General features: G+C 36.5%; 1 protein-coding gene across 4 annotated transcripts in view; it reads left to right on the forward strand.

Moving 5' to 3' along the window:
- RPS6KA3 (ribosomal protein S6 kinase A3) overlaps nt 1-25,744 on the forward strand; it is a 102,066-nt gene that overhangs the window by 35,460 nt on the left and 40,862 nt on the right. For 3 of the 4 annotated variants that reach the window (XM_043895079.1, XM_043895081.1, XM_043895080.1), the window contains 2 exons: nt 15,613-15,729; nt 21,271-21,352. In XM_043895079.1, the coding sequence (XP_043751014.1) occupies nt 15,613-15,729; nt 21,271-21,352 (199 nt within the window). Of the gene's footprint in view, nt 1-8,845; nt 9,022-15,612; nt 15,730-21,270; nt 21,353-25,744 lie in introns of those variants that run through there. The other variant, XM_043895083.1, reaches the window with a different exon arrangement.

Consider the following 25,744-nt stretch of genomic DNA (forward strand, 5'->3'; position numbering starts at 1 on the left):
GGCTGCCCTCACCATCTTCAATAAAGTCTGTCACTGTTTCCATTGTTTACCATCCATTTGCCATGAAGTGAGGGGACTGGATGCCATGATGTTAGTTTTCTGAATGTTGAGCTTTAAGCCAGCTTTTTCACTCTCCTCTTTCACTTTCATCAAGAGGCTCTTTAGTTCTTCACTTTCTGCCGTAAGGGTGGTATCATCTGCATGTCTGAGGTTATTGATATTTCTCCCGGCAGTCTTGATTTCATCTTGTGCTTCATCCAGCCCAGCATTTCTCATGATGTACTCTGCATATAAGTTAAATAAGCAGGATGACAATATACAGCCTTGATGTATTCCTTTGCCAATTCAGAACCAGTCTGTTGTTCCATCTCTAGTTCTAACTGTTGCTTCTTGACCTGCATCCAGATTTCTCAGGAGGCAGGTAAGATGGTCTGGTATTTCTATCTCTTTAAGAATTTTCCAGTTTGTTGTGATCCACACAGTCAAAGGCTTTGACATAGTCAATAAAGCAGAAGTAGATGTTTTTCTGGAACTCTGTTGCTTTTCCGATGATCCAGCAGATGTTGGCAATTTGATCTCTGGTACCTCTGCCTTTTTTGCATGTTTAATAGCCATCTTTGCATGTTAATTCATATTTATGTATAATTAGTTGAATTTATCACCAGTTAACTTGCTCCAGCCAGTGTATTTTGTTCTTCTCCCTTACCTTTTAGAGAGACTTTATTTTTATCCTTTATTCTGCTAAGGCTGGGAGAGAGAGATTGCCTTCATAGTAGGTAAGTTACTGTATAGCTCCTCAAGCAAGGATACCTTCCTGGACTCCAGGATTTTCTGTCTTTTCTCATCTGGTCAGAGGACTCCATGCTCTGATAATCCATGCTGAGGAAATAGGGAGTTTGAGCTGTTTAAGTCTCCATAATCATCCAGGAATCTTTAAAGCAGTTTCTTGTTTAGTGGGAAAATAATTCTCTTAATGGTTCTTACAGTGGCAGGCAAAGGTTCTTCTGAGGTTTGAGAATTAAAGGAGATAAATAAATACCTAGCACAAAGGAAGAGCCCGATAAGTGTTAATTTTCCTGTCCTCTTCCTCCCAGAGACTGATCCTGCTCTCTCAGACTGTTAACCAGGGATAAAGTATGCCTCTTAGAAACAAGGGTGGTATCCAGGAATTTTGTGGCTGACAGTAGACTTGGCTTCAGACAAAATTGAGAAATGACTTTTTCTTAATTTGGCCCTTTGGCCCTTCTATTCCTTATATTGTTTATTTCTAATGGCCATGCATATGTGAATTGCTCATAACATTAACTTTGTATTATATTATTACAGTTCTAAATACTATATATCAACTCAGTCTTTGTAGCTCTTATATCAGAGTCACATGCATGATTGTCAAGAATTGGAAAAAGCTTGTTAAAAGTAGTAGTGGTAAAAATGGTTTTAAAAGATACAATGGAGATGGGTCATAGATGACCTTAGATGCCAAGGTAAAGAGCAACACCCTGTGAAGGTACACAGGCAGTGTCCCATTCTTTTCAAATCTCCTGATGGGACTTTAGTAATAGTTTTTTCCAACTTCTACACATGCCTAAGGCAGCAGTGATGTGTTTGATGGCCTTCACAGCATTCAGGGAATTTCACCAGTTCCCAGTTTTCTGTTGATTTCCTCCATGTCCTTGAAGGTTCCCTCAAACTCTCTTAAAACTTGTGTTTGAACATCCAGAAATGACACTCATAGCCATAAGTCCAGCACACACTTGTGTAGCCTTTGAAGTTATGGGTTAAATACAGACTACAGAAAGAGAAGCCCTAGAAGAGTAGACAATAGTCAGTGAAGAACCCACTCAACACAGGAAAGTACAATAGAGTGCTCATTGGCAGTGAGCATTTGTGGAGTGATACATTAATGACACTTACTGACTGATTGTGTAGAGTATTGTCTGCGGTTCTAACTCTCATAGGCTGAGAGTATATTTTAGCACTTAGAGCATGGGGAAAATATGCTCTAGTAGATTTAAGTATATGACACTTAGAAAAATATTTCTGGGATTAAGTAGCATTATAATTAGCACTGCATGGTGGCATTAAATGGGAATAATAGACAAAATTTCCAAGCATGTAAGATTTCCTATACTACATTTTTCGCCCTCTTTCAGGGCTATTTTTAGTTTCTAGTGTCCCTTCTCTCCCCTAAGAGCTTTTAAAAATCACACACGCACACTCCCTTTCAAAAACAAGATCATAACTTGCCTAACTCATATGATCCCTCTGATCCAAATTTGCTTCTCCTCTGCTGTGGTCTGCTTATCACAATACTCATTTTCTCAGAGTTTGAGTGATCTAAACCATAATTAGAAAGAAAGAATATTCATTTGATTAAGTTCTTTTGAAATGTGAGTGGTTTATTTAGTCAACCTGAAATACTGGTGTATTGAAAGTTGTAACCTCTGTACTTGAGTGGATCTCTTAATTTACCCATTTTAGACAAAAATGACTAAGTGAAAAGAACTCCAGGCTAAGCAGGAAAAAGTGAATAAGGAGACCAGCAATACCGCCTAGGGTGTATTGCTGCTTACTGCAAGATGCCAGTCTGGCACTCAGTGGTGCTGCCCCCTCGCTCTTATATCATGCTCAGAGGAGATGTTGTGAGTGGAATATAGTGTGCTTTCCATTGAGACAGGGCCTTAGAAGCAACCCCTCTCCATGTTCTAGGAAGCCACTACCCTTTGGTTCAGGTTGATGGTCATGAAACTTATTTCCCATCTCTGATTTAAAACCTTACAATCTTAGTATTTTATAACAGTTTTTATTGATGGATGTGTGCTACAGAATACTTCCCCTATACTTAAATGGAAGTCCTTAAATATTAACCTAATTAGTATCTGAAAATTTGATTTCATACAAAAAAAAAAACCCTGTATCTGAAGGAATTGGTTAAGAATATGTTGTTTTTATTATAGCAGTATATTTTTCTCCAGCAGAGTTTAGCTGTCATAGAGTCATGAAGTTGGTTAATAATTGACCAGAGTTCAGGTTTTGCCAGACAAATAGAATGTGTGGTGTAGAGAAAGTGGTCAGAAACTCTGCTGTGGACTCTCTACTGAGCTGTATTCCTTCAGGGTCTTATCAAAAGGTTTAGCACCTCCTGGTGTCTGGCCTATGTCAGCCACTGGCCATGCATATACACGCTCCTTCCCCAGATATAATTGCCTGGCTGGGCTCCTACCAACATCACAGCCATTCCCACTTTTGAACTTGGGCAGCGGGTTCCTTAACTTCTCTCTAACCCTTTGTTTCTTCATCTGTAGTGTGGATAACTACTTATTCTCATTGTGGTGAGAATTAACTGAAATAATTTCATGTAAAACATGGTTCTTAGCATATAGTAGTATCTTAAATGATATTGTTAGAATTATACTTGAAAAAATTTATTAATAAATGAGAATTCAAATTAAGGAATTGAGAATTCAGTGAACGAAACTGGAAAAAGAACTACACAGTAAACCTATAAAAAGCAAGAGAAGAATTTAAATTCCAAAATTGGTGAATTAGAAAACAGGAAAAATAAGAAACAAAAGGAAATGCACAACATTAGGAAAGCAAAACAGAATATAACCACAGATAGGAAGGAGATTAAAACATTATAACAACTGAAATATTTACAGATGAAATATTATAATGTCAGGGATTTACTTCAAAATAATTAGTTATGAGAGTGAGGGGAAGTGAGTATTTCAAGGAAAATTGGCCATGAGTTGATAATTGTTACAGTTGAGTGCTGGATTCATGAGGGTTTGTTATACTATTCTATTATGTAAACTTGAAGTTTTCCTTAAATTCGATTAAAAAAACATAATAGTGTACTAACTATGGGCTTCCCTGGTGACTCAGTAAAGAATCTGCCTGCAGTGCAGGAGACCCGGGTTTGATCCCTGGTTCAGGAAGATCCCCTGGAGAAGAGAATGGCAATCCACTCCAGTATTCTTGCCAGGGAAATCCCATGGACAGAGGAGCCTGGTGAGCTACAGTGCAGGGGGTCACAAAGAGTTGGACATGAATGAGTGACTGACACTTTTTTCACTTTCATACGAAGTATATCTCTATGCTAATATGAAAGTCTTGCTGAAATATGTGGTTTTTAAAATACGGAAAAACTATGACTTTACCAATAGGAAGGGAGAACTTTTAAGTTATTAAATATGTACTGCCATTGTCCTAAAACATATGAAAATTTGTATCGCCTTCTAGTCTGTTTTATAAAGTTAGCATAGCCCTGAAAATGAAAGAACACAGAAAAGGAAATTGTGCCAATTTAATTTATGAATACAGATGCAAAAGTCCTTTTAAAAATTTACAAATCAAATACAGATTTATAGTAAAGCAATGGAATTTTCCCAGAAATGCAAGCATATTAGGACATGTTGATCTAAGTTATCAAATCAGTGAGTCAAAGGAGAAAAACTAAGTTTATTATATTAATAGATAATAAAAAGACATTTTACAAAATTGAATATTCATTCTTCTTTTAGTAAAGAGGAAATAGTCTCATATTAACATAATTAAATCATGTCTAAACCCAAATATTGATCACCATATTTGAACGATTTTCTGAGTATATTCCCAAGTTAGGATCAAGGTAGCACTTATTAGTGTTTGCTTTATGCTCCATAGACTATGAGAAATTTGAGTTTTAGTCTGGAATTCGAAGCCATTGAAGCATGTGAGATAGGGGTACAACCTAGCCTGATTTCTGTTTTTAAATTATTCTGGCTGCTCTGAAGAAAAAGGATTGTATAGGAGAAATTTGGAAAAAGGAAAATCGGTTAGATGGTGCTAGATGATAATGGCAATGTCAGAGGAAATAGAAATAGACAGATTTGAGGTGTATTTCAGAGATAAAATATATAGAATTTATTGATGGATTAAATATGAAGGGAAGGAAATTAGATTAGAAAGGAAAAAGCCAAAAAGGACTTATAGATTTTGGGGATCAGTATTGATGCTGCTGCATAAAATGAGGCAGTTTAGCTTTTATTACACTGGAAATCAAATGCAAACTTCTTGATAGTCTGTAAAACCCTGCTTGATGTGGCCTGAACCTACCTCCCGATTTCCTTCACTTTCCTTGGTGTTCACACATTCTAGCCACCAAGGTCTTTCCTTTGTGTTTTGAGTTCATTGAGCTGATTTCCTAATTTCAGGGCTTTTGCATTTGCTGCTCATTCTGTTGGAAGACTCGAGACCATGAGTCAGCAAACTGTCTATGAAGGGCTGGGTAGTGAGTATTTTAGGCTTTGTGAGCCATGTGGGCTTTATGGCAACCACCCACGTCAGTGGTAGCCATCATGTAGGGCAAAACTAGCAGGAGCTGTTAGGTAAATGGCAATGGGCATGACCAGATTTAGCCCTTGACTGGCCCTGCTTGACTGTAGTTTACCCTTGCCTGAGGTCTTGGTATGGTTCTCTCGTTATTATTTAGGTTCTTCCTGGAGGACAACTTGCCAAATAAGTTAGGATCAAGAAACTTTAAAATGCTGTATACTCCACCTTTAGAAGGTGCCATCCCTGGTGGCTCAATCGGTAAAGAATTTGCCCACAACACAGGATCCCCAGGTTCTATCCCTGGGTGGGGAAGATCCCCTGGAGGAGGAAATGGCAACCCACTCCAGTATTCTTGCCTGGAGGATCCCATGGACAGAGGAGCCTGGTGGGCTACAGTCCATAGGATTTCAAAGATTCAGACATGACTGAAGCAACTTAGCATGCACTACCTCTAGAAATACAGTGCCATTTCTAGAAATTATTTCTAATAAACTGTGAATGTATACAAAACATGGAGACATTCCAGTGATATAGATCAAATACCCAGCACCCCAGGGAATTTATATAGTAGAATCCTCTGCAGTCATTAATGATATATTGAGGCTGATTTAATAATAGAAAACAAGGGTCAGCAAACTATACCTGAGACCTGCCCCCTATTTTTGTTAATGAAGTTTTATTGGAACACAACCTCACCCATCCTTCTTCCTGCTACAATGGTGGTATTGACACCAGTATGCCTTGCAAAGCCGTATTTTCTGACCCTCTACAGAAAAAAAATGATAATATTCTGTAGTATGGTTCAAGTGTGTACATGTATATATTCAGGAAAAAACTAGAAAGCATCGAAATAGTGAATTTTTTCCCTCTTTTGTTTTTCTCCTTTTTGTTTATCTTTATTATTTAAGCTTTCTATCCTGGACATGCATAATTTTTATAATGAAAGTTACTTAAATAGTAAGGTGAATGATAAAACCAGTAAGACACAAAAATGAAAAACTAGCTGAAAATTTTAAAAGATAAATTTAAAGATAGTTAAAAGTTAGAGGCAGGAGAATATCAACAATAGTATCTAGTTTCATGGGCACAACCACACAAGTAGTGTCCATTTCAGACTTCAGTATATGATACTTAATTGGGCAGCCGTTATTTGAGTTTCTCCTATGTGCTGTTTGGAGAGGGAAATGGCAACCCACTCCAGTGTTCTTGCCTGGAGAATCCCAGGGACGGTGGAGCCTGGTGGGCTGCCATCTATGGGGTCGCACAGAGTCGGACACAACTGAAGCGACTTAGCAGCAGCAGCAGTATGTGCTGTTTGCTATAAAGATACAAGCAAGTATGGTGCCTGTTCCAAAGATTAATCTGGTAGGGACAATGGCATATGCTTAAACACTAATAAATGCCATAAACAATGTCCTGAAGGACTTTAAGAGTTTTTGTTCTGGTTAGGAGATAACTTAACACCCAAGTAAAACAATTGTTCAGTGATATATATTGAGCTACTCTTTTAACTTTGTTTATGGTGCCTTTTGATGTAAAGGAGTTTTTAAATTTTATAGCCCAATCTATATCAATGTTTTCCTTTATGCTTGCATTTTCTAAACAGGTAGCCAAATACCACCACATCTCCTTCAGAGGTAAAGCATCCCATTCTTTCCTGTCGCTATGTTTATCTTTTATACAGCAGTACCATGCTGTTTTAATTAAGGTATCATTTCAACTGAGGGAGACTTAGTTCAGATTTTGGTATCTGAAATATTGCTTTATATTTTAGGGATAATATTAAAAAGCATAACTCGCAGTAAAATCTGAATTAACCTGAGCATCACTAGTCAGTAAAGCCAATTTAGACCAACCCTTTAAATTCCAAAAAGGTTATTTGGTTGCTCCTGTTCTTAAATGTTACAAGAGTAAAGTTGGTGACTGCTCTGTACGGGAGCACTCCTGTTTTGTTCTGTGCACCTCAGTTGGTTGTCTAGTAACTGTGACGTTTGCCTCTTCTTGACTGTCTTAAGAAGCACCTCATGTTGAGAGACTGGTTCAGTGTTGGGTGATTGTCCTGGCCTTGCTGCCCTTTTGCAGTATTGTAAGGAGCCTTAAGTAATTGATTTTGGGAGATGGGAGGGTTTATGTTCTGATGGAAGACTTTTTAAGTGCTTGCTGAAAAACAAAGATACGCATTTTTAACCAAGAGACATGCAGTTTCCCAGGCAGAGTTGAAAATTTTATCTTGGCAATTTGTTTGAGTCCCAGGTGATTCTAATGTGTTTGGTTACATAGGATAATATTTCAAATTGAGTAATTTTTTTTCCTTCAACTGTATTAGGTCATTTATAGAACACGGCCATAAAAATTTGATCTAGCAGAAAGAGCTGTGGCCTTTCACATGGTATCTGTAACACCTAATAGGCCCTCTAATATTTGCCCAATTAGGACAGCAGCACTGAGCTCTCATGGTAGGTAGCTCTGTCATCAAATATGTGCCAGCCTCCACCGTAGTTCCTTCATGCTTGGAGTAAACCTGCTGATTTCTAGATGCTCTTCAGTTCTTGAAAATGCAGTGATTTTTATGAAATTTGTACAGGGTATGTAGATTAACATTTGAGGTTTTTATTGGTTCCACATAGATTGTGTACGTTAAATAGAGTATCTTCCCACAGATCTTGATGCTTCTATCGTTTGGTTTTGTTTAAATGGCACTGTCTCAGTGATCATGTCTGAATATTGGCATACTTTAAAAAATATTTCTCAAAGCAAAAATACCTTAGAAGAACTTCTGGAAGCTATTAGAGGATGAAATGGAGTAAGGGATTGTATGGTAGTTTCACCCTCCCTTCTTTTCCAGATTTACTTCAGTAAATGTTCCTTTTGCTCACTAATAACCCAGGGAGTGGGCTTTTTTTTTTTAATTTAGATTTTATCAGCTAGGAATGTGAGTTTTAACTGTGGGCCTTGAAGTCTTTAACCAGGTTGATAATTGATGTTTAGAAACCAATATGAATTTAAATATAATTTACTTTCATTTAAGATGGGAAGAATCTGTCCTCAGATCACAATTAAAAAGTTTCTTGCATGTGGTCATTTTCTTCCCATAGTTCGGAAACTCTTCCTCACTGACAGGGAACACCCATTACATGTCTACATGTAACTTTAAAGTAGTCTTGAAACTATCCTTTGGAGTATGTGTATAAACATTACAAAGGGTAAAATTTCACATGTGAATCAATGACTTATTATTTTAACAGTGCTGACTAGTTTCAGTTGCTTTTAAAGTGTCGTATAGTTAAGAAATACCAATCTATCTCAGGATTCTGAAATAAAAGAACGTTCACTTCACTGGTTGTGAAAATCGTCCGGATTTCTGGGAACCAGGCGTATGAACATTTCAACAGGATTTTGCTATCAGCAAATCTGTTTTGGTTTCCTGTTCTGGCCTCCCTACCTATCAGCTACATTAGTGCCCTCGCCATTACGGTTCTCCTTTCTTTTACCACAGGAAAATTGTCAGGCCTCTTTCTCTAGCATTTCGGGACCCGCCTGACAGGAAATTTTCTAATTGCCGGAACAGCTGGTAGGGGAAAACTTTGCAGGGGCTTGGCCTTCCCTTTCTAACTTAAGTTTTACCGTCAGAAATTCTTTTATCACCATCATGGTTTCGTAGCCATGTTTAAATTTCTGTCTTTTCGTGTTCGCTCTATACAGGTAAGCTTTGTTCAACTTCTTTAAAGACTAAAATGTTTCGGTTGGAGCTAAGTATAATTACACTAATTAAATAATTATTTTACTTTATATGTTCTTTTAAGTAGCTTTTCAGAATTCAAAACCAGTTCTTAAGGAACATTTAAAGGATGCTATTTCTGTTTACTTAAAGTAAACCAGCTATTTATATTATACATTTCAACTCTGTGTATTTTCTAAAGTTATTTTACATTGGCTTTTTAGTGCTAAGGTAATTTTTATCTTGTTAGTGTGTATAATTTTGTATTATAAAACAGATGACTGTAACTCTCAGTATTAAACTAGGCCTGAACAAAAAAACAAAATTTAAAAAAAATAAACTATGCCTGAACAAAATTGGAAACGTACTAATATTTAGGAGATTACCATGTAATAATAATGAAAGCAACATTGTAAGAGAATGTCTTATTTTAAACAATCAAGAACTTAAAAGCAGAGTTTTGTTGAAATTAGTTCTTTTAAATATTTGAAGTTTTTAATCAATTATATTTTAAGTGGGTAATTTTAGAGTAGACACAGTTTTCAAATCATAACTTTGTTAAAATGTGTTTGTGAATGATAATTTGCATTGTATTTAATCTAAAAGCATGCCAAAATCAACTTGATATTTTCCCATGAGAATTGTGCTGTCCTGCTGTTCTTTAAAGAGAATTAAATTTGTTGATCAGGATTCCCGACTGGGAGAAAACTCAGTGCTCTTTGCAGCAGTTATTGAGAATATTAGTCTAGGAAACTAACAGTGCTCTTTTTTTCAAGCATAGATTCAAGAAACTGGTTGGAATACTCTCTTAAAGAATTTGATTAAATGAAAAATGTTGACCATATTTATCATTCATTAGCAAATCAAGTAAATTGGATTCGGTCAAATTGTAATCTAGAATAAATTAAAACGTAGTTTCTCACCACAACTTGAATAACCAGACTAATTATGTGTCACAGCCAAAATATTAACATATCTTTTTAAAATTAAAAGCTGTGTACTATGGAACTATAAGTATCTATATAGAGAGCAGTGTTTAATTTTGGATTATATTTAAGAGGTCAATATAATCTTATAATTTCATTTGTTAGAGTTTTTTTTATGATAGGCCACAAAATGATTACATATCCATGAGTAGAAAATACTTATTTATTGGCTTTTACTAAGGAATACTTAAATATTTTATTTCCAGCTTCAACAATGTTTTCTGACATTAAAAACAATTTTAAAAATACAAATGCCTTAAGAACACACTTCCTGACTCAAGGGAGGGGAGGAAAAAGGAAATTATGTATACAAGGCAGGGCATAATGCCAAATGTTGAATCATTCTTTAAAATCAGTAATGTCACCCAGTTTGGTTTTTTGATGTTTGGATGCTAAAACATTAGGTTTTCTATAACTCAGGTAGGCAGCATCAATTTCAGTTCCTTTTCTTTAATCCTTTTAAAAAAACATTTTAAGAACAAAATTCTATTTTTTCCCTTTCAACTTGGAAAGGAAACATTGAGTTAATTATTCCCTATTAAGGAAAAGACCTCAAAGACCATTTAAGGCAAAAGCTATGGACCTTTTCTTGGTCCTGGGAAACAAATGAGGTGACCTTTCTCTTTGACGGGAGGAGCACCAAAAGATCCATCTGTCCATGAATTTTCTTCTGCCCTTTTTCTGTGATGTCTAAAATGATACTCTACAAATTCCAAAAATTACAGATTTTTTTTTAAACTGAATGGCCTTTGTTTTATCTATCAGGGTCATATCTCAACAAGTGTTTACCCAGTAGTACATCTTTGAAACCCTGGGTAAATTCCTGAAGAGCAGATACTTTTCTGGATCTTAGTATTGGAAATACCTAGCACCATACCGGGCCCATAATCTGAATTGCCTTCTAACAAAAAGGAAGTACCCTAAGAGAATATGTCATAGATCAGAAACACTTCTTTCAGAACCAGGCAGTCACGAAGGAAAAGTACAAGAACTGCCTGAGTTTTAGTCCCCTCTTGAACCTTTCCTTTTCTTCCTCTCCTTTTCACTCTCTGATCTGAACACTAGTTTCCCTGTGTGCGCCACACTGGCCTTCTCACTGGTTTGTCCATTTGTCTGGAATGCTCTTCCCCCAGATGGTTGACTCCCTCAACTCCTTCAGGAAATAGCATCTTTTCAGTAAAGCCTGCCCTGGTGTTTTTATTTCAGATTGCAAGGCCTTCTTTCCACCCATGCACTTCTGATCCCTCTTATCCAACTGAATATCTTTTTTCCACAGTATGTATCATGTTCTAAGATGAACTTACTACAACTGCTATTAATAGTAGTAATACTACTATTTTTTATTATTATTAGGTCTCTCCCAAAACAGCAAAGGTTTTGTTCTGTTTCATTTATCATATGTCTCAGACAACTAGAAGAGTGCCTGGCATGTATTAGATGTTCAATAGATAAATGTTTAAATGGATGAATGAATGAATTCCCATTCATAAGTTGAGAGTATTGAACACCTAGGCTGGAGTGCCAAGTATCTGAAAGTGCTGGGAATGTAGATGAAGGATACAGGATTGTGATGTAGACCAGCTGCCAGCCTCACAATTTTACCTACCAGTATACCTTTATCAAGTAAATGTAGACTTTGTAAAAATAAAAATATGAAATTTGTTATAACTTTTTAAAATATGCAAGCTAAATTTTTGTGATAATGAATGGGCAGGTATCTATATATCAGTTAAAGTGTAGTTGTGCCAGAAAATGTAAAAATGTGAGCCTCACAGAAAAATTATAGTGGTTATACTATATAGTTCTGCTCTACCTCATTGACAAAATTCTTTTCCCATAAAATTATAGTTGCTTCACTGTATACTTAAAGGCAAAAACACAATTTTACAAACTATCAGGCTGTAATTCTATGTTTTCATATGACAGATTCATTTCAATAACAGTTGATTTAGTGACATAAAGATAGGTTTGTCACATGCAAATGTCAGTCTGTCTTTGGTTATCAATGTCTTCAAAAATTTGATTTTCTTCCCTGCATCTGTCTCATTGGATTCCAAATATGAGCTGGAAGAGCACGCTGTTGCTTTCCTATTTGTTATCCAAGATTGCCCAAGCATTAGTATAACGTCCTTATTGAACCTCAAGCTCATTTTTGAAATATTCATGGTCCAATAACTTGGAAAGACTGAACATAAAGCACAATTTGGGAATCAAGATAGCAACCAAGGATATCGTGCCTATTATGCTACTTTGACTTCACTTATACATAAAAGTAGATAGAAATTGGTTTACTGATATGGTTAGTAAAAATTTCAACTGGGAAGGAACAAAAAAATGTGTTGCGAATAGAACAGTGGCAAGGTTTTGGAACTTGAGCCATAGACATTGATCTTTTCTCTCTGCCCCCAAGGATGATTTTTATATTCTCTGCTCTCCCAATTTAGAAAAATATTTTTAAAAATCTAATATCCTCAAAATGATTGCATCCATTTTGGGGAGGATGTGATAGGGGAGTGGAGGAAAGTGCTATTTAAAAAAAAAAGCTGAGAAAAGAAGGATTTGAAGATTTATTTTAAAACAAGATTTACCATAATAAAAACTTTGGTATCAAGGTGGGAAAATAAAGTCAAGGATGTCTCTCAGAAAAGAGACAGAAACCAGGAGAAAAAAAGATGAGAATTAAATTCCAGACACACAATGTCCAATTGATAGAGTTGTTGTAAAAAGAGAAACCCTGAAGAGTAGTTGGAAGGAATTTATCAAAGAAATGTTAGAATTCAGCCTGAGTTAAAAAATTCAAGTCTTTAGATTATAAAGGTTCACCAAGCATCTAGCATTCTGAAGGATAGGAGACCATTTTTATCTCACTTAGTGTGGAATTTCAGAAATACAAAAACAGAGAAAATTCTTAAAACTTCGAGAAAGAAAAACCAGGTCACGTACTAAAAAGTGTGTATCAGACTAGCATCAGCAGCAGCGCGGACTGCTAGAAGGCAGTGGACAAATGGCGCCAACATTCTTGGGCAAGGTTGTTTTTATTCTAAAATTTGGTAACAAGCCAAACTATACAAATGTGAAGACAAAATAAAGACATTTTCAGATGTGCGAGATCCAGAAAGTTTTCTTCCACATCACCTTTCTTAGGAAGTTAGAAGGGAGTGATCTAAGAAAGAGAGAAACGTGGGAAACTGAAAATAGTAAATTCAACCAGGAAAGCACTGAAGATACATCCCGAGATAATACCTATGCAGCAAGGTCTAGAGAACAACCCTTCCTGAGGGAGGGTAAGAAAGGCTCTCAGAAGAATAGAAAGTATGATTAAAAGCTAAGATTTCAAGTCCCCTTGGGTTGTCCCAGAAGTCACTGTTAGGGACCGTATGAAAAGAAATTTAATAAACCTCCTAGCCCTGTTTGAACAATGTATTGTCATGAAAATGCTGCTGCTTGTATAGGCGTTCAGCTTTTAGAATCAGGCTTTGGGGAAAGCAAGAAGAATTTGGTAGTGGTTACAGGAGAGGATGTTAATTTTCTTAATATTAACAGCCTTAAATATTAATACAAAGAAGCTATCAGCAGGTGGGGGGGGTAGTTTGAGGAAAAGAATGTATGGGCACTATTACCCTCTTACAAAGTGAAGAGTTAACATCCTGTCTAAAACTTACCAAAAAAATGAGAGGGTTTTGTGAAGATAATTATCAGATAATGGGGAAGAAGATGATGGATGGAAGGGGCATAATATAAGTAAGTCCTTCATCTTATTTTTAAATCAGTAGGCATTGTCATAAAGTTAATAAACTAAAAAACTGTCAAAGTTAGTGCAGAAAGAATTAGATTTATTTTTTAAAGCTTAGGTATGGCAGTGAGAAGAGACTTGCTTTTCATCTTAAACTATTCTGCCACTACTTGATTTGTTACCCATGTGTAAGTATTACTTTGATTTTAAAGACAAAAAATTTAGGAAACAGGAAATAACCCAGCTTGACAAAAGACTGTATAAGGGAATGTTGGGAAATAATGCCAGAAAAGGCAGTTGAGACCATGTTGCAGAGGACCTCCAGTGCCAAGGTGAAGTAGCGCATTTAATTTGGGAAAACTTGGAGAAGTTTTTGAGCAGTTAGTCATGTAACTGGAGCATCTACTTTCAGAAAATGAATTTGTCAGGAGGATTAATTGGAGTGGCGTGGCAAAAAGGGGCATGATGAGTGACCAAGCTAGTTTCAATTTCCTATAGGAAAGGTAATGAAGGATTACATCTAGACAGTGTTACTGGAAATAGAATGAAAGTTATTCCCAGTACTGTGCTTAATACATAGTAGGTGCTTAGTGTGGTTATTCAATGAAGGGATCTAAGGAGACTTCATTTTTTAGTAGTTTTTTGACAAAGGAAAGGAAGGGTAGTCATCAAAAATGAAGTCTTTCTAGAATAGTAACTTCTATTTTTTGTGAGATCTGTGACCTGATTGTAGCTCACACTGTGGAATGAGGCTTGATCCTGAATGCCTGTGACAAAATGCAGAATGGTTATAATCAGTAATCCTTCCCTGCCTGTGTTGCATTTTTATTTGTGACAGATAATTGTAGTGGGTATTTGCTATGAAATATAAGATGAAAAAATGTTGCAGCCTAATAAATTATATCCCACTTAACCCAAGAAAAAAGTGCTAAAATATACAGAGTATGATAATAGTCTGTGACAAGCTTATGTTTCTTGTTTTGTTGGGTTTTGTTTTATTGTAGTTTTGGGCTGATTTTTATGTGTCTTGATTAAATAAGGTGTACTTAATCTTCTGATCTCAGGGTAAATAAATAATTTAAATTATGTGTATACTTATATGTATTTTCAGCCTTTCTCTTCTGACACCTTCTCTCAAATATAGTAAAACAACCACCATCTTTAAGTATCCATTTCTTAACTCTAAGATCTTCTACTGTTCCATCATGCTGGAAAGACATTTTTTTTCTGTCTAATCCTCCATCCAAATGTTGAATCTTTTTTGATGTTGTGTTTTAGAGTTACCCCTTTCTCCCCTCTCAGATCTCAGGTTGTCCTAGAAACAGGAAGTAACTTAGATATTTCAAACACAACAAATTTCATCATGCGAATTCAGATGGCCTTGCTGAGGGTAGAAATTTCCACATTTACTTTGGAATATGTTTCAACCCCTCTCCCCAATAATCAGGCTTTTTTTGTGTATAGTATTGATTCTACCTGATACAGCCACATATCAGAGCATAGCAGATTAGTCTGATCTGTTTTCAGACTTCTTTATACCCTATGCCCTCAGCCAATGAAACTAATTATTCTGATTATTTCCATTAGGAAGCATGAAGACTTGAAAATATTCAGTGCTAATGTTATGTAGAGGTTTAACCGGCCTCTGTGGTTGACTGGTATTATTGTCTCTGACATTTAACTTAAAGTATATTTGCTTGGCATGTGTTCTCTTTTTACTTGATGGGTCAGTAAAGGCAGTTTATGTATGTTAACTTGAGGATTTCTAGTATGATACACTAAATTTATATTGCTTGATTTATAGCCAGAGGAAGTAGCTCTAACTCTGTTTTATCCCCTTATATTTGCATCAACAGGAAGAAGGCAGTATCAAAGAAATTGCAATCACACATCATGTAAAGGAAGGACATGAAAAGGCAGATCCTTCCCAATTTGAACTTTTAAAAGTATTAGGGCAGGGATCATTTGGAAAGGTAAGTCATGAATATGTACTTTTTAAAAAGTTGTTTTTTGAAATTAATGTATATTTCATACAAATGGGGAATGGAAATATTTTATTGAAATACTACTGATCTCCCTACAAAGCGATATTTTCTGTGTTTTTACAATTCTCACTGTCAGTAAGTGTGAGAAAGTGAATAAAACCATTCAAAAGTACATTGGAAACTTTCATAAACTGGCAGTATTCAGTTCATTTTATCTTCAAGGCGTTCAGTTCAGTTCAGTCGCATAGTTGTTTCCGACTCTGTGACCCCATGGACTGCAGCACACCAGGCTTCCCTGTCCATTACCAACTCCCAGAGCTTGCTCAAACTCATGTCCATTGAGTCGATGTTGCCATCCAACCATCTCATCCTCTGTCATCCCCTCTTCCTTCTGCCTTCAATCTTTCCCAGCATCAGGATCTTTTCAGATGAGTCAGTTCTTCACATCAGGTGGCCAAAGTATTGAAGCTTCAGCTTCAGCATCAGTCATTCCAGTGAATATTCAGGACTGATTTCCTTTAGGATGGACTGGTTTGAACTTGCAGTCCAAGGGACTCTCCAGAGTCTTCTCCAAGACCACAGTTCAAAAGCATCAATTCTTCAGCGCTCAGCTTTCTTTATAGTCTAAATCTCACATCCATCCATGACTACTGGAAAAACCATAGCTTTGACTAAACCGACCTTTGTCAGCAACCTCTCTAATTGCACTTCTCAAATGATTAAAAAATCATAAAATGTTCCCATGATACACTGGTCTCTTTTTGAGGCTTCATGTAGAATTGGAACGTGATCCTGCATTATATTCTAACCCTGCATGTCAGTCTTTCCTCTGGAGTACCCCTAATTCCAGCAGAAAGTGAGTTGGTACTTCCAAGGAAATAGGGTGTGGGGTTAGCACTACAGATATGAAATTAGGGGACTTCTAGCTTGTCTTTAAAATGAATGCAAAGTTTGCATTCTAATCAGTGATATCTGTGCCTGTTTTAATATCTGAAAATATTTCCCAAAGCCACTGGCTGAAATTGCAACATCTTTATCATTTTTCCCCCTGTTGCATACCTCAGGAGCACTTCCTGTACTCCATTTTGGGAAATACAGCTTTATAATCACTACTACTTGACCTGTCTATCTAGTACATTTCTCAGCAAAGGAACTTTTCTGAAAGTTCATTCAACTTTCACCATGCAATGCTTCTTTGCCACCTCGCCGAGGAAGCATTTGAAGATAACATGTTTTGCAAGTTTCAAAACAACACCAGTTTTTCTCTCTTGTGTATTTTAATGGGTCTATTTAGCAATTCTTGGCTAACATAGGTAAACTGTTACAGCTGTTAACTTCTTTCAAACCCAAAATGATATTTTTAATCCAAATAAAGATTAAGTAGACAAAAGAAGATAATGGTTGCAAGTTTGCACTCTAGGTCAGCCAGAGGTATATTCTCTTTCTTTTTTTCCTACATACTTGCTATTTGTGCTTGAGCAAGTTACGGAACCTCTTCGAGCACCATTTCCCTCTTCTAGGCAGTCATCAGGTATTGAAGTTCTCAATGTTCCATTCTAGGCTCCCTTCTCCTCACTCTCTCCCAGCTCCTATTTACTTTCTCTATGTCCACTGTCTTAATAAAACCCTTGTACAGCTGACCTAAGAGACTTGCACTTTCAGTCTAGATTGTGCCTCCAAGCTCTGAACTCTATGTATCGCTACTTGTTTTTTTTCTTTTTGCATGCCTTAAAGTCAGTTTAAACTCAACATGTATAAGACCAAACTCATGATTTTCCCCTAATCCCCAAACCTCTCCTGTTTCATTTTTCTCCATCACTATGAATGGCATCCATTCTTAACATATCCTTCTTATCCCCACCCTTTCCTCTCCCCTCACCTCTACCAATATGATTTGTCCACAAGTTTTGTTGACCTAGTAAAGATTTCTCAAATCATGCCTGTTTTCTCTTTTTCCCTGCCACTTCTTCAGTCTGTGCCACCACCGTTTCTCCCTGACCTATTGAAGAAGGCTCCTACCTTGGGCTTCCCAAATTTATTCTTGCCTCAAGCCATTATTTACAGGGCAGCCAAGAGGAGCTAGTCTTGTACTCCGTCCCCTTAACCCTTTGGTAGCCTCCCTTTGCTTTCAAGAGAAAGATGAATTCTTTAAGATGGTAGAGGAGCCCCTGATTCTGCCCCCTAACTACCTCATCATCACTTTATATACTTTTCGCTACCTGTGTTCTTGCCACATGGGCCTCTTTTTCAGTCTGTAAGCAAAAGCCTTTTGCATGTGCTATTCCCTCTGCCTGAAACACTGTGTCCCAGCCCCACCTCTTCCTCCCCTGGTTAGCGCCTGTCATGCTTATGAGCTCAAAGAAGTCTTCCCAGCCATCCTGACTAGGTCATATTAGTCTCTTTTACCCTTGCAGAACATTACATACCTCATCTTCACAGCACTCACCACAGTTGCAGTCTTTTGTTTGAGTAGTTATTTATTGGCTATCTCCCACACTAGACTGTATGTTCTATGAGTGCAGGGGCCATGCACGCCTTGTACCATGTCTTAGCATTGATCCTGTAGCACGGTACCTAACATATAGTTCTGGAAAGAATTAATGAGTAAATAATGTCCTACCCTCATAAGGTAGTAGAATTAAATCATGTAAGGTCAAGCACATAATATCTGCTATGAGATTGTATTATCCTGTAATTTATTATGGATAAATCAAAATAGATGGACTTATTTCAGCGTATTATATTTTCAAGGAACATAATATTGAAGTTTCCAGGAGTTAGCATGCTTCTCCCTTTATTTCTTTAAGAGTAACTTAAATACCTTACTGAAAATAGCAAACATTAAAAATAGGGCGTCTCCTTTCTTACTCATCCTCAAAAGCCAGTCTAAGCCAAGGAAACAGGGATGACCTGTCACAGCCTAGAATAGCTTCATGGGGGAGTTAGAAAGGTCAGAAATGCTGGTGGGAGAAGATCCAATGGCATCTGGGCCTGCTGCTGCTCCTGCTGTGCTTGACTGGTGACCTGCCAGAGGCAGCGGAGTAAGAGGGCCCTGAGCAGAAGCACAGAGCTGGGTAGCTGGCCCAATTCTTATCCCTATGTCACCACTGTGACTCTATGTGAACTGTTTCACCTCTCAAAGTCCTAGCTTGGGCAGCTATAAAATAGACATTGCTTAATAGGCCTGCTTCCCAAAATTATCATGAATGATGCATTACAAATCCTTGTGAAAGTCCTTTGCAAAAATTAAGATGTGCTGAAAGGTATCAAGAGGATGCTTTCAAAGAAGGGTGAAGGAAAAAAAAAGGGTGAAGAAAGCTTACAACCCATGAAGACAATATTTCTTGTAGAATGACCCAAAGAAACTTGATTAGGGACCCTTAGGAATGAATAATAAATATCATATAAATCCTCACTATCCCTACCTAATTAAAATTTATTTCAGTTCAGAAATATTCATGATCTCTGACTGCCTTTAATATTTGAACATCATTCCTCCTTAGGAACTACCCTGACTGAGAATACACTTTTTCTCCCTAAGTTGGCTCACTTCTAGCTGGCTGAAAGAAAGTTTCACCAGGGACCATGGTGAAGGGGGACAAGGGGAAAGATTTGGGCAGAGAAGCACACCTTGCATTGGGGTTTCTGTGTACATTGTGGCACTTTTCAGTGAGGTCATTGCCCATTGTCTTTGGGAAAATTTCTCAAAGTGAGGAACTCTGCCTTGCACTAGAATCAGTTGAATGGATCAGTTTTTTATTTTGTGCTAATAGTCTAGTGTGCTGATGCAGATAATTGAGAGCTGACCCTAGAATTATTCCTTGATTATAGTTTTGTCTCTTCTTAGCCATCTGTGGCAGCTCAATAGCACTGCTAGGAAAGAATGGGTAGGAGAAAAAAAGTTGAAATTCAGGTCCATTTAGCAAGTCTGTTTAAAAGTTTGATGGAAAAGATCATGAAACTCATGGTCAAAATGAGTAGAGGGGGTATAGTGATAGTTTTGTATTAGCCATGTTATAGTATGACCATGAGTTATTTAGAGCAGGCTTTATTCATTTTACATAAATCTCACACTGAATTTTGGAAATATTTGGAAAATCAAGAAGCTCAGTAACATACCTGGGAATTGTATTCTTAATATTTAGGTTATATATGTATATTTGATTTTTAAAAGATGGGAAAGCAGGGTTCTGACTTAGTTTACATTAAATATTTATGAGTAGGTTTCTTCAGTATAAGTGTTTTAAATTGTTCTGCCCAAGTCAAAACTGCAGTGAGATATCACCTCACACCAGTCAGAATGGCCATCATTAAAAAGTCTACAAATTGTAAATGCTGGACAGGGTGTGGAAAAAAGGTAACCCTCCCACACTGTTGGTGGCAATGTAAATTGGTATAGCCACTATGGATGTTCCCTAAAAAACTAAAAATAGAGTTGCCATATGATCCAGCAATCTCACTCCTGGACATACATCCAAAGAAAACTGATTCGAAAAGATACATGTACCCCAATGTTCATAGCAGCATTATTTACATAGCCAAGACATGGAAGCAACCTAATGTCCATCAGTAGATGAATGGATAAAGAAGATGTGGTATGTATATACAATGTAATATTACTTGGCCATACAGAAGAATAAAACAAATGCCATTGGTAGCAACATGGATGGACTTAGAGATTATCACACTAAGTGAAGTAAGTCAGAAAGAAAAAGACAAATATCCTATGATATCATGTATATGTGGAATCTAAAATATGATACAAATGACCTTATTTACAAAACAGAAATAGACTCACAGGCATAGAAAACAAAGTTATGGTTACCAAAGGGGAAAGATGATAAGGAAGGGATAGATTAGGAGTTTGGGATTAACAGACAGAAACTACTATATATAAAATAGATAAACAACAAAGTCCTATTGTATAGCACAGGAAATTATATCCAATATCCTGTTGTAAACCATAATGAAAAAGAATGAATATATAAATGGAATCACTTTGCTGTATACCAGAAACTAACACATTGTAAATCAAGTATACTTCAATTTAAAAATAAAAATAAATTGTTCTGCCCAGTAAATGAGAAATTGTGGCATTTTTGTATATAGAAAAGACTATTCAACAGAATTGAATCAGCAGAAAATTATGGTTAACGGGAACTCCTGTATAACAATTTTTATGGAATCAGAATTTTTGTTCTGTTAAAAGCAGAGTAGTTACCACCTGTGTTATACTTTAAACATGTTAGACTTTGATTGCTACATGTTTTGAAGATTTTTCTTTGTCTTACATGTTATATGATCTTCGGGGAATTGGCAAATAACAATAAGAAATGTGTTTACTTATATTGATACCTAAAGTTATAACCACTGTTTACAATTCATTCTGTTTATAATTGATAGATTTTAAGGAAAATAGTTAAGGTATCAGAATCTTTCTAATAAGCTGTATTACAATAGGAGTCTTATTTTAGCAATAGCATAGTTTGTGATACTTTGTAAAACTTATTTTCTCTTATTTAAATACAGGTTTTCTTAGTCAAAAAAATCTCAGGCTCTGATGCTAGACAGCTTTACGCCATGAAAGTACTGAAGAAGGCCACACTGAAAGGTAAGTGCTACTGCAGTTTGTAGTGTTCGTGTAGTATGAACAGACTGAAAAATCTCAGTTGATCTCATATGATTTCTTAGCCAGTTACTTAAATTCTGAAATCTGTTCCTGTTACTGTCTTTAAATTTAGACTTTCTTTTAGTGGATTTTTTTCTACAAGACTAGGAATCATATGACTAGTGAGAATGGGAGTTGCCATGTTTTGAAAGAAGTATTACAAATTTTTCTTGGGCTTTAGGCAAATAGAAGTTTAGAATATTAAAACTAGGTTTGATACCTTTACCAGTTCATATTAGTATTTTAATATTTTTTAAATGTACTAATTAATTTATGATGCACAATAGCGTTTATTCTAAGGACTTTATCATTTTGACTTCTGGTCTGCAAATAAGTTTTCATTCTAAGCCTCTGATTTTGAAAAAACATCTAATGTCAGATTTGGTTCTTGTAGGTAAACAGTCTCTTAGAAAAAATTGTACCTAGATTTTAAAATACTTAAATCTTCCTTTTTAAAAGTAGTACTGGTTTTTTTTACCACATAACCTCTAATTGTTTTATATGTTGATTCCTAACATCTCTTTTTCCTCTTCAACTTTACCTGTATTTTCTAAAGGTTTTAAAATGTTCTGGAAGGAATTTTTATGATGATCAGTTACTATTTCTGATGTTATTCTTCCCAATTAGTAACTCGCACTGGATTTTACCATCGTTTCAAGAAATTTCACCTTCTTCTATAAACACCATCCATTGCTTCTGTTCTTTTGCTCCTTCCTGAATGTATTTTCTTTCCTATCTAGTCTCCACTTCCTGGCCTACTACTTAGTTGATTCTTGCTGGGACCAGGGCATTAAAATTATATCCTTAGTGTCCTACTCTATGTCACTATTTTTTGTAACTTCATACTCATGAATCCCATGTTATAAAGCTGCATTTGTTGTTCAGTCATCCAGTTGTTTCTGACTCTTTGTGACCCTATGGACTGCAGCATGCCAGTCTCCCTGTTCCTCATCATCTCCCGAAGTTTGCTCAAGTTCATGTCCGTTGCATTGGTGATGCCATCCAGCCTTCTCATCCTCTGACGTCCTCTTCTGTTTCTGCCCTCAATCTTTCCTAGCATCAGGGACTTTTCCAATGAGTTGGCTGTTTGCATCAGGTGACCATCATACTGGAGCTTCAGCTTCAGCACCAGTCCTTCCAATGAGTATTTGGGAATGATTTCCTTTAAGATTGACTTGTTTGAGTTCCTTGCTGTCCAGGGGACTCTCAGGAGTCTTCTCCAGCTTATTTAAGAGAGTTCATTTGCAGAAGCAACAGAAGTAGTTTGTTTTCATGTATATAACAGCACTTGTGTTGTGCATAATATATATAAAGGAAACAATGAAACTCTGAGAAACCTAAAAGATATTAGGAAAGGAAAAACATGTCCAATTCCTTTTAGAGAAGGCTGATAAGATTCTCAGTATTCCTCTAGTCATCTAATTAGCTCCATATCCTCAAGATTCCTGTTGCATTTTCCTTGAAATATTCAAAATTTCACTTGAAAACATATGCCTCAAAGAGTATTCTAAAAAAGAAGAATAAGAAAAGAACAAGCTTTATCAGGCTTAAAGCTTATTTAAAGCAGTAATAATTCATTGTATTTTGGGGGGAAAATATTATAAGTATATAAACCAGTGGGACAAAACAGTACAGAAGTATTATATATTAAAGTTTAATGTATTTGTTGCAAAAATATTGAGTAATTGCTGTGCTGTATGACAAAGCTTGTGTCCAGAAAATGAGAAATTTAATACTGATTTTATAAATTTTGCTTGAAATACTTCTGAACAACCTGGAAAAAAGTCAGTCTTCTCTTAAACCATATACCATAGTAAACAACAATCTAACTGAATTTTACAGTTTAACACATCCTAGGAAACTAGGAAACTAGGGCCTTAGAAAGCATCACTATGAACAAAGCTAGTGGATGTGATAGAATTCCAGTTGAGCTATTTCAAATCCTGAAAGATGATACTGTTAAAGTGCTGCACTCAATATGCCAGCAAATTTGGAAAACTCAGCAGTGGCCACAGGACTGGAAAAGGTCAGTTTTCATTCCAATCCCTAAGAAAGGCAATCCCAAAGAATGCTCAAACTACTGCACAATTGCACTCATCTCACACGCTAGTAAAGTAATGCTCAAAATTCTCCAAGCCAAGCTTCAGCAATACCTGAACCGTGAACTTCCAGATGTTCAAGCTGGTTTTAGAAAAGGCAGAGGAACCAGAGATCAAATTGCCAATATCCGTTGGATCATCAAAAAAGCAAGAGAGTTCCAGAAAAACATCTATTTCAGCTTTATTGACTACACCAAAGCCTTCGACTGTGTGGATCACAATAAACTGTGGAAAATTCTTCAAGAGATGGGAATACCAGACCACCTGACCTGCCTCTTGAGAAACCTGTATGCAGGTCAGGAAGCAACAGTTAGAACTGGACATGGAACAACAGACTGGTTCCAAATAGGAAAAGGAGTACGTCAAGGCTGTATATTGTCACCCTGCTTATTTAACTTATATGCAGAGTACATCATGAAAAACGCTGGGCTGGAAGAAGCACAAACTGGAATCAAGATTGCCAGGAGAAATATCAATTACCTCAGATATGCAGATGACACCACCCTTATGGCAGAAAGTGAAGAGGAACTAAAAAGCCTCTTGATGAAAGTGAAAGAGGAGAGTGAAAAAGTTGGCTTAAAGCTTAACATTCAGAAAACTAAGATCATGGCATCTGGTCCCATCACCTCCTGGGAAATAGATGGGGAGACAGTGGAAACAGTGTCAGACTTTATTTTTTTGGGGCTCCAAAATCACTGCGGATGGTGATTGCAGCCATGAAATTAAAAGACGCTTACTCCTTGGAAGGAAAGTTATGACCAACCTAGATAGCATATTAAAAAGCAGAGACATTACTTTGCCAACAAAGGTCTGTCTGGTCAAGGCTATGGTTTTTCCAGTGGTCATGTATGGATGTGAGAGTTGGACTGTGAAGAAAGCTGAGCGCCGAAAAATTGATGCTTTTGAACTGTAGTGTTGGAGAAGACTCTTGAGAGTCCCTTGAACTGCAAGGAGATCCAACCAGTCCATCCTAAAGGAGATCAGTCCTGGGTATTCATTGGAAGGACTGATGCTGAAGCCTAAACTCCAATACTTTGGCCACTTCATGCGAAGAGTTGACTCATTGGAAAAGACCCTGATGCTGGGAGGGATTGGGGGCAGGAGGAGAAGGGGACGACAGAGGATGAGATGTCTGGATGGCATCACCGACTCGATGGGCATGAGTTTGAGTAAACTCCGGGAGTTTGTGGTGGACAGGGAGGCTTGGCGTGCTGTGATTCATGGGGTCGCAAACAGTCAGATACGACTGAGCGACTGAACTGAACTGAGGAAAAACTTGTGAAGAAATGTTGAGCAAATCACAAATTATAAGCAGGTTGACAATACAAAAATTTTTGGCCCTTCATATAATGAAAAGCAGTATAAATAGGAAATCAGGAGATTATTTGCCTCAGATATTACAAAATAGTAATATATAAGGAATTTATTAAAAGGCTCCTACTGGCCAAATCTAGGACAGTTTAAACATTGCAGTAATTAATGATAGTGATCGATTACAACCCACTGAATAAAGAATCCATGGGTTAATCCATAAAATAATTCATGGAGAACAAAGGAAATCTCTTTCTTACAGTAGAATTCCAACTAATAAATGTAAAAGGAATGATTGGGTTAGGAGTTCCTAAGAAATAACATTACAACCTCCACCTACAGGCCTTTAGAATACATTTTATATAAGGGGATAAAATAAACCATATTTGGAAAGATGTCTCAGTTTTCTGATAAATGCTTATAAAATAATGAGTTTTTTTCATATGATGGCAACATAAATTAGAAAGCTGTTTTGCATTAAGTATAGCAAGCCATTATTGCTGCTAAAGTAACCTGAGGAAATAATCTCAAAGGAAGATTTTGTGCACTTGCAATTTTTTCATTGCAACAGTATTTACAATATCAAGAATTTTAAATCTTATAAATATTGAAAAATAGAGAACTATTTAGAAAATTACAGTATACCACTTAATAGAATATTATTTAAATGAAGTATTTCAAATGTGAGCATAAAAATGAATGTAATAAAAATTTGCAAGTGAACATTATAACAAATTTGTCTACCTAAATTATATAGATATAAGCTATAGAAGAGACCATAGAAAAGTGAAGATACTTGACATATTGGAATGGTAGGTTGCTGGTGTGTTCTTAAATTTAATTTTTATTTTTCTCAAAGTAATCTGCATATAGAGTCTTGTAAAATATCAGTGCTTTTCCTATCCTCCTCCCTATCCCAATTCTT

The sequence above is a fragment of the Cervus elaphus genome, chromosome X, assembly GCF_910594005.1.
Source record: "Cervus elaphus chromosome X, mCerEla1.1, whole genome shotgun sequence".
NCBI classification, from domain to species: domain Eukaryota; kingdom Metazoa; phylum Chordata; class Mammalia; order Artiodactyla; family Cervidae; genus Cervus; species Cervus elaphus.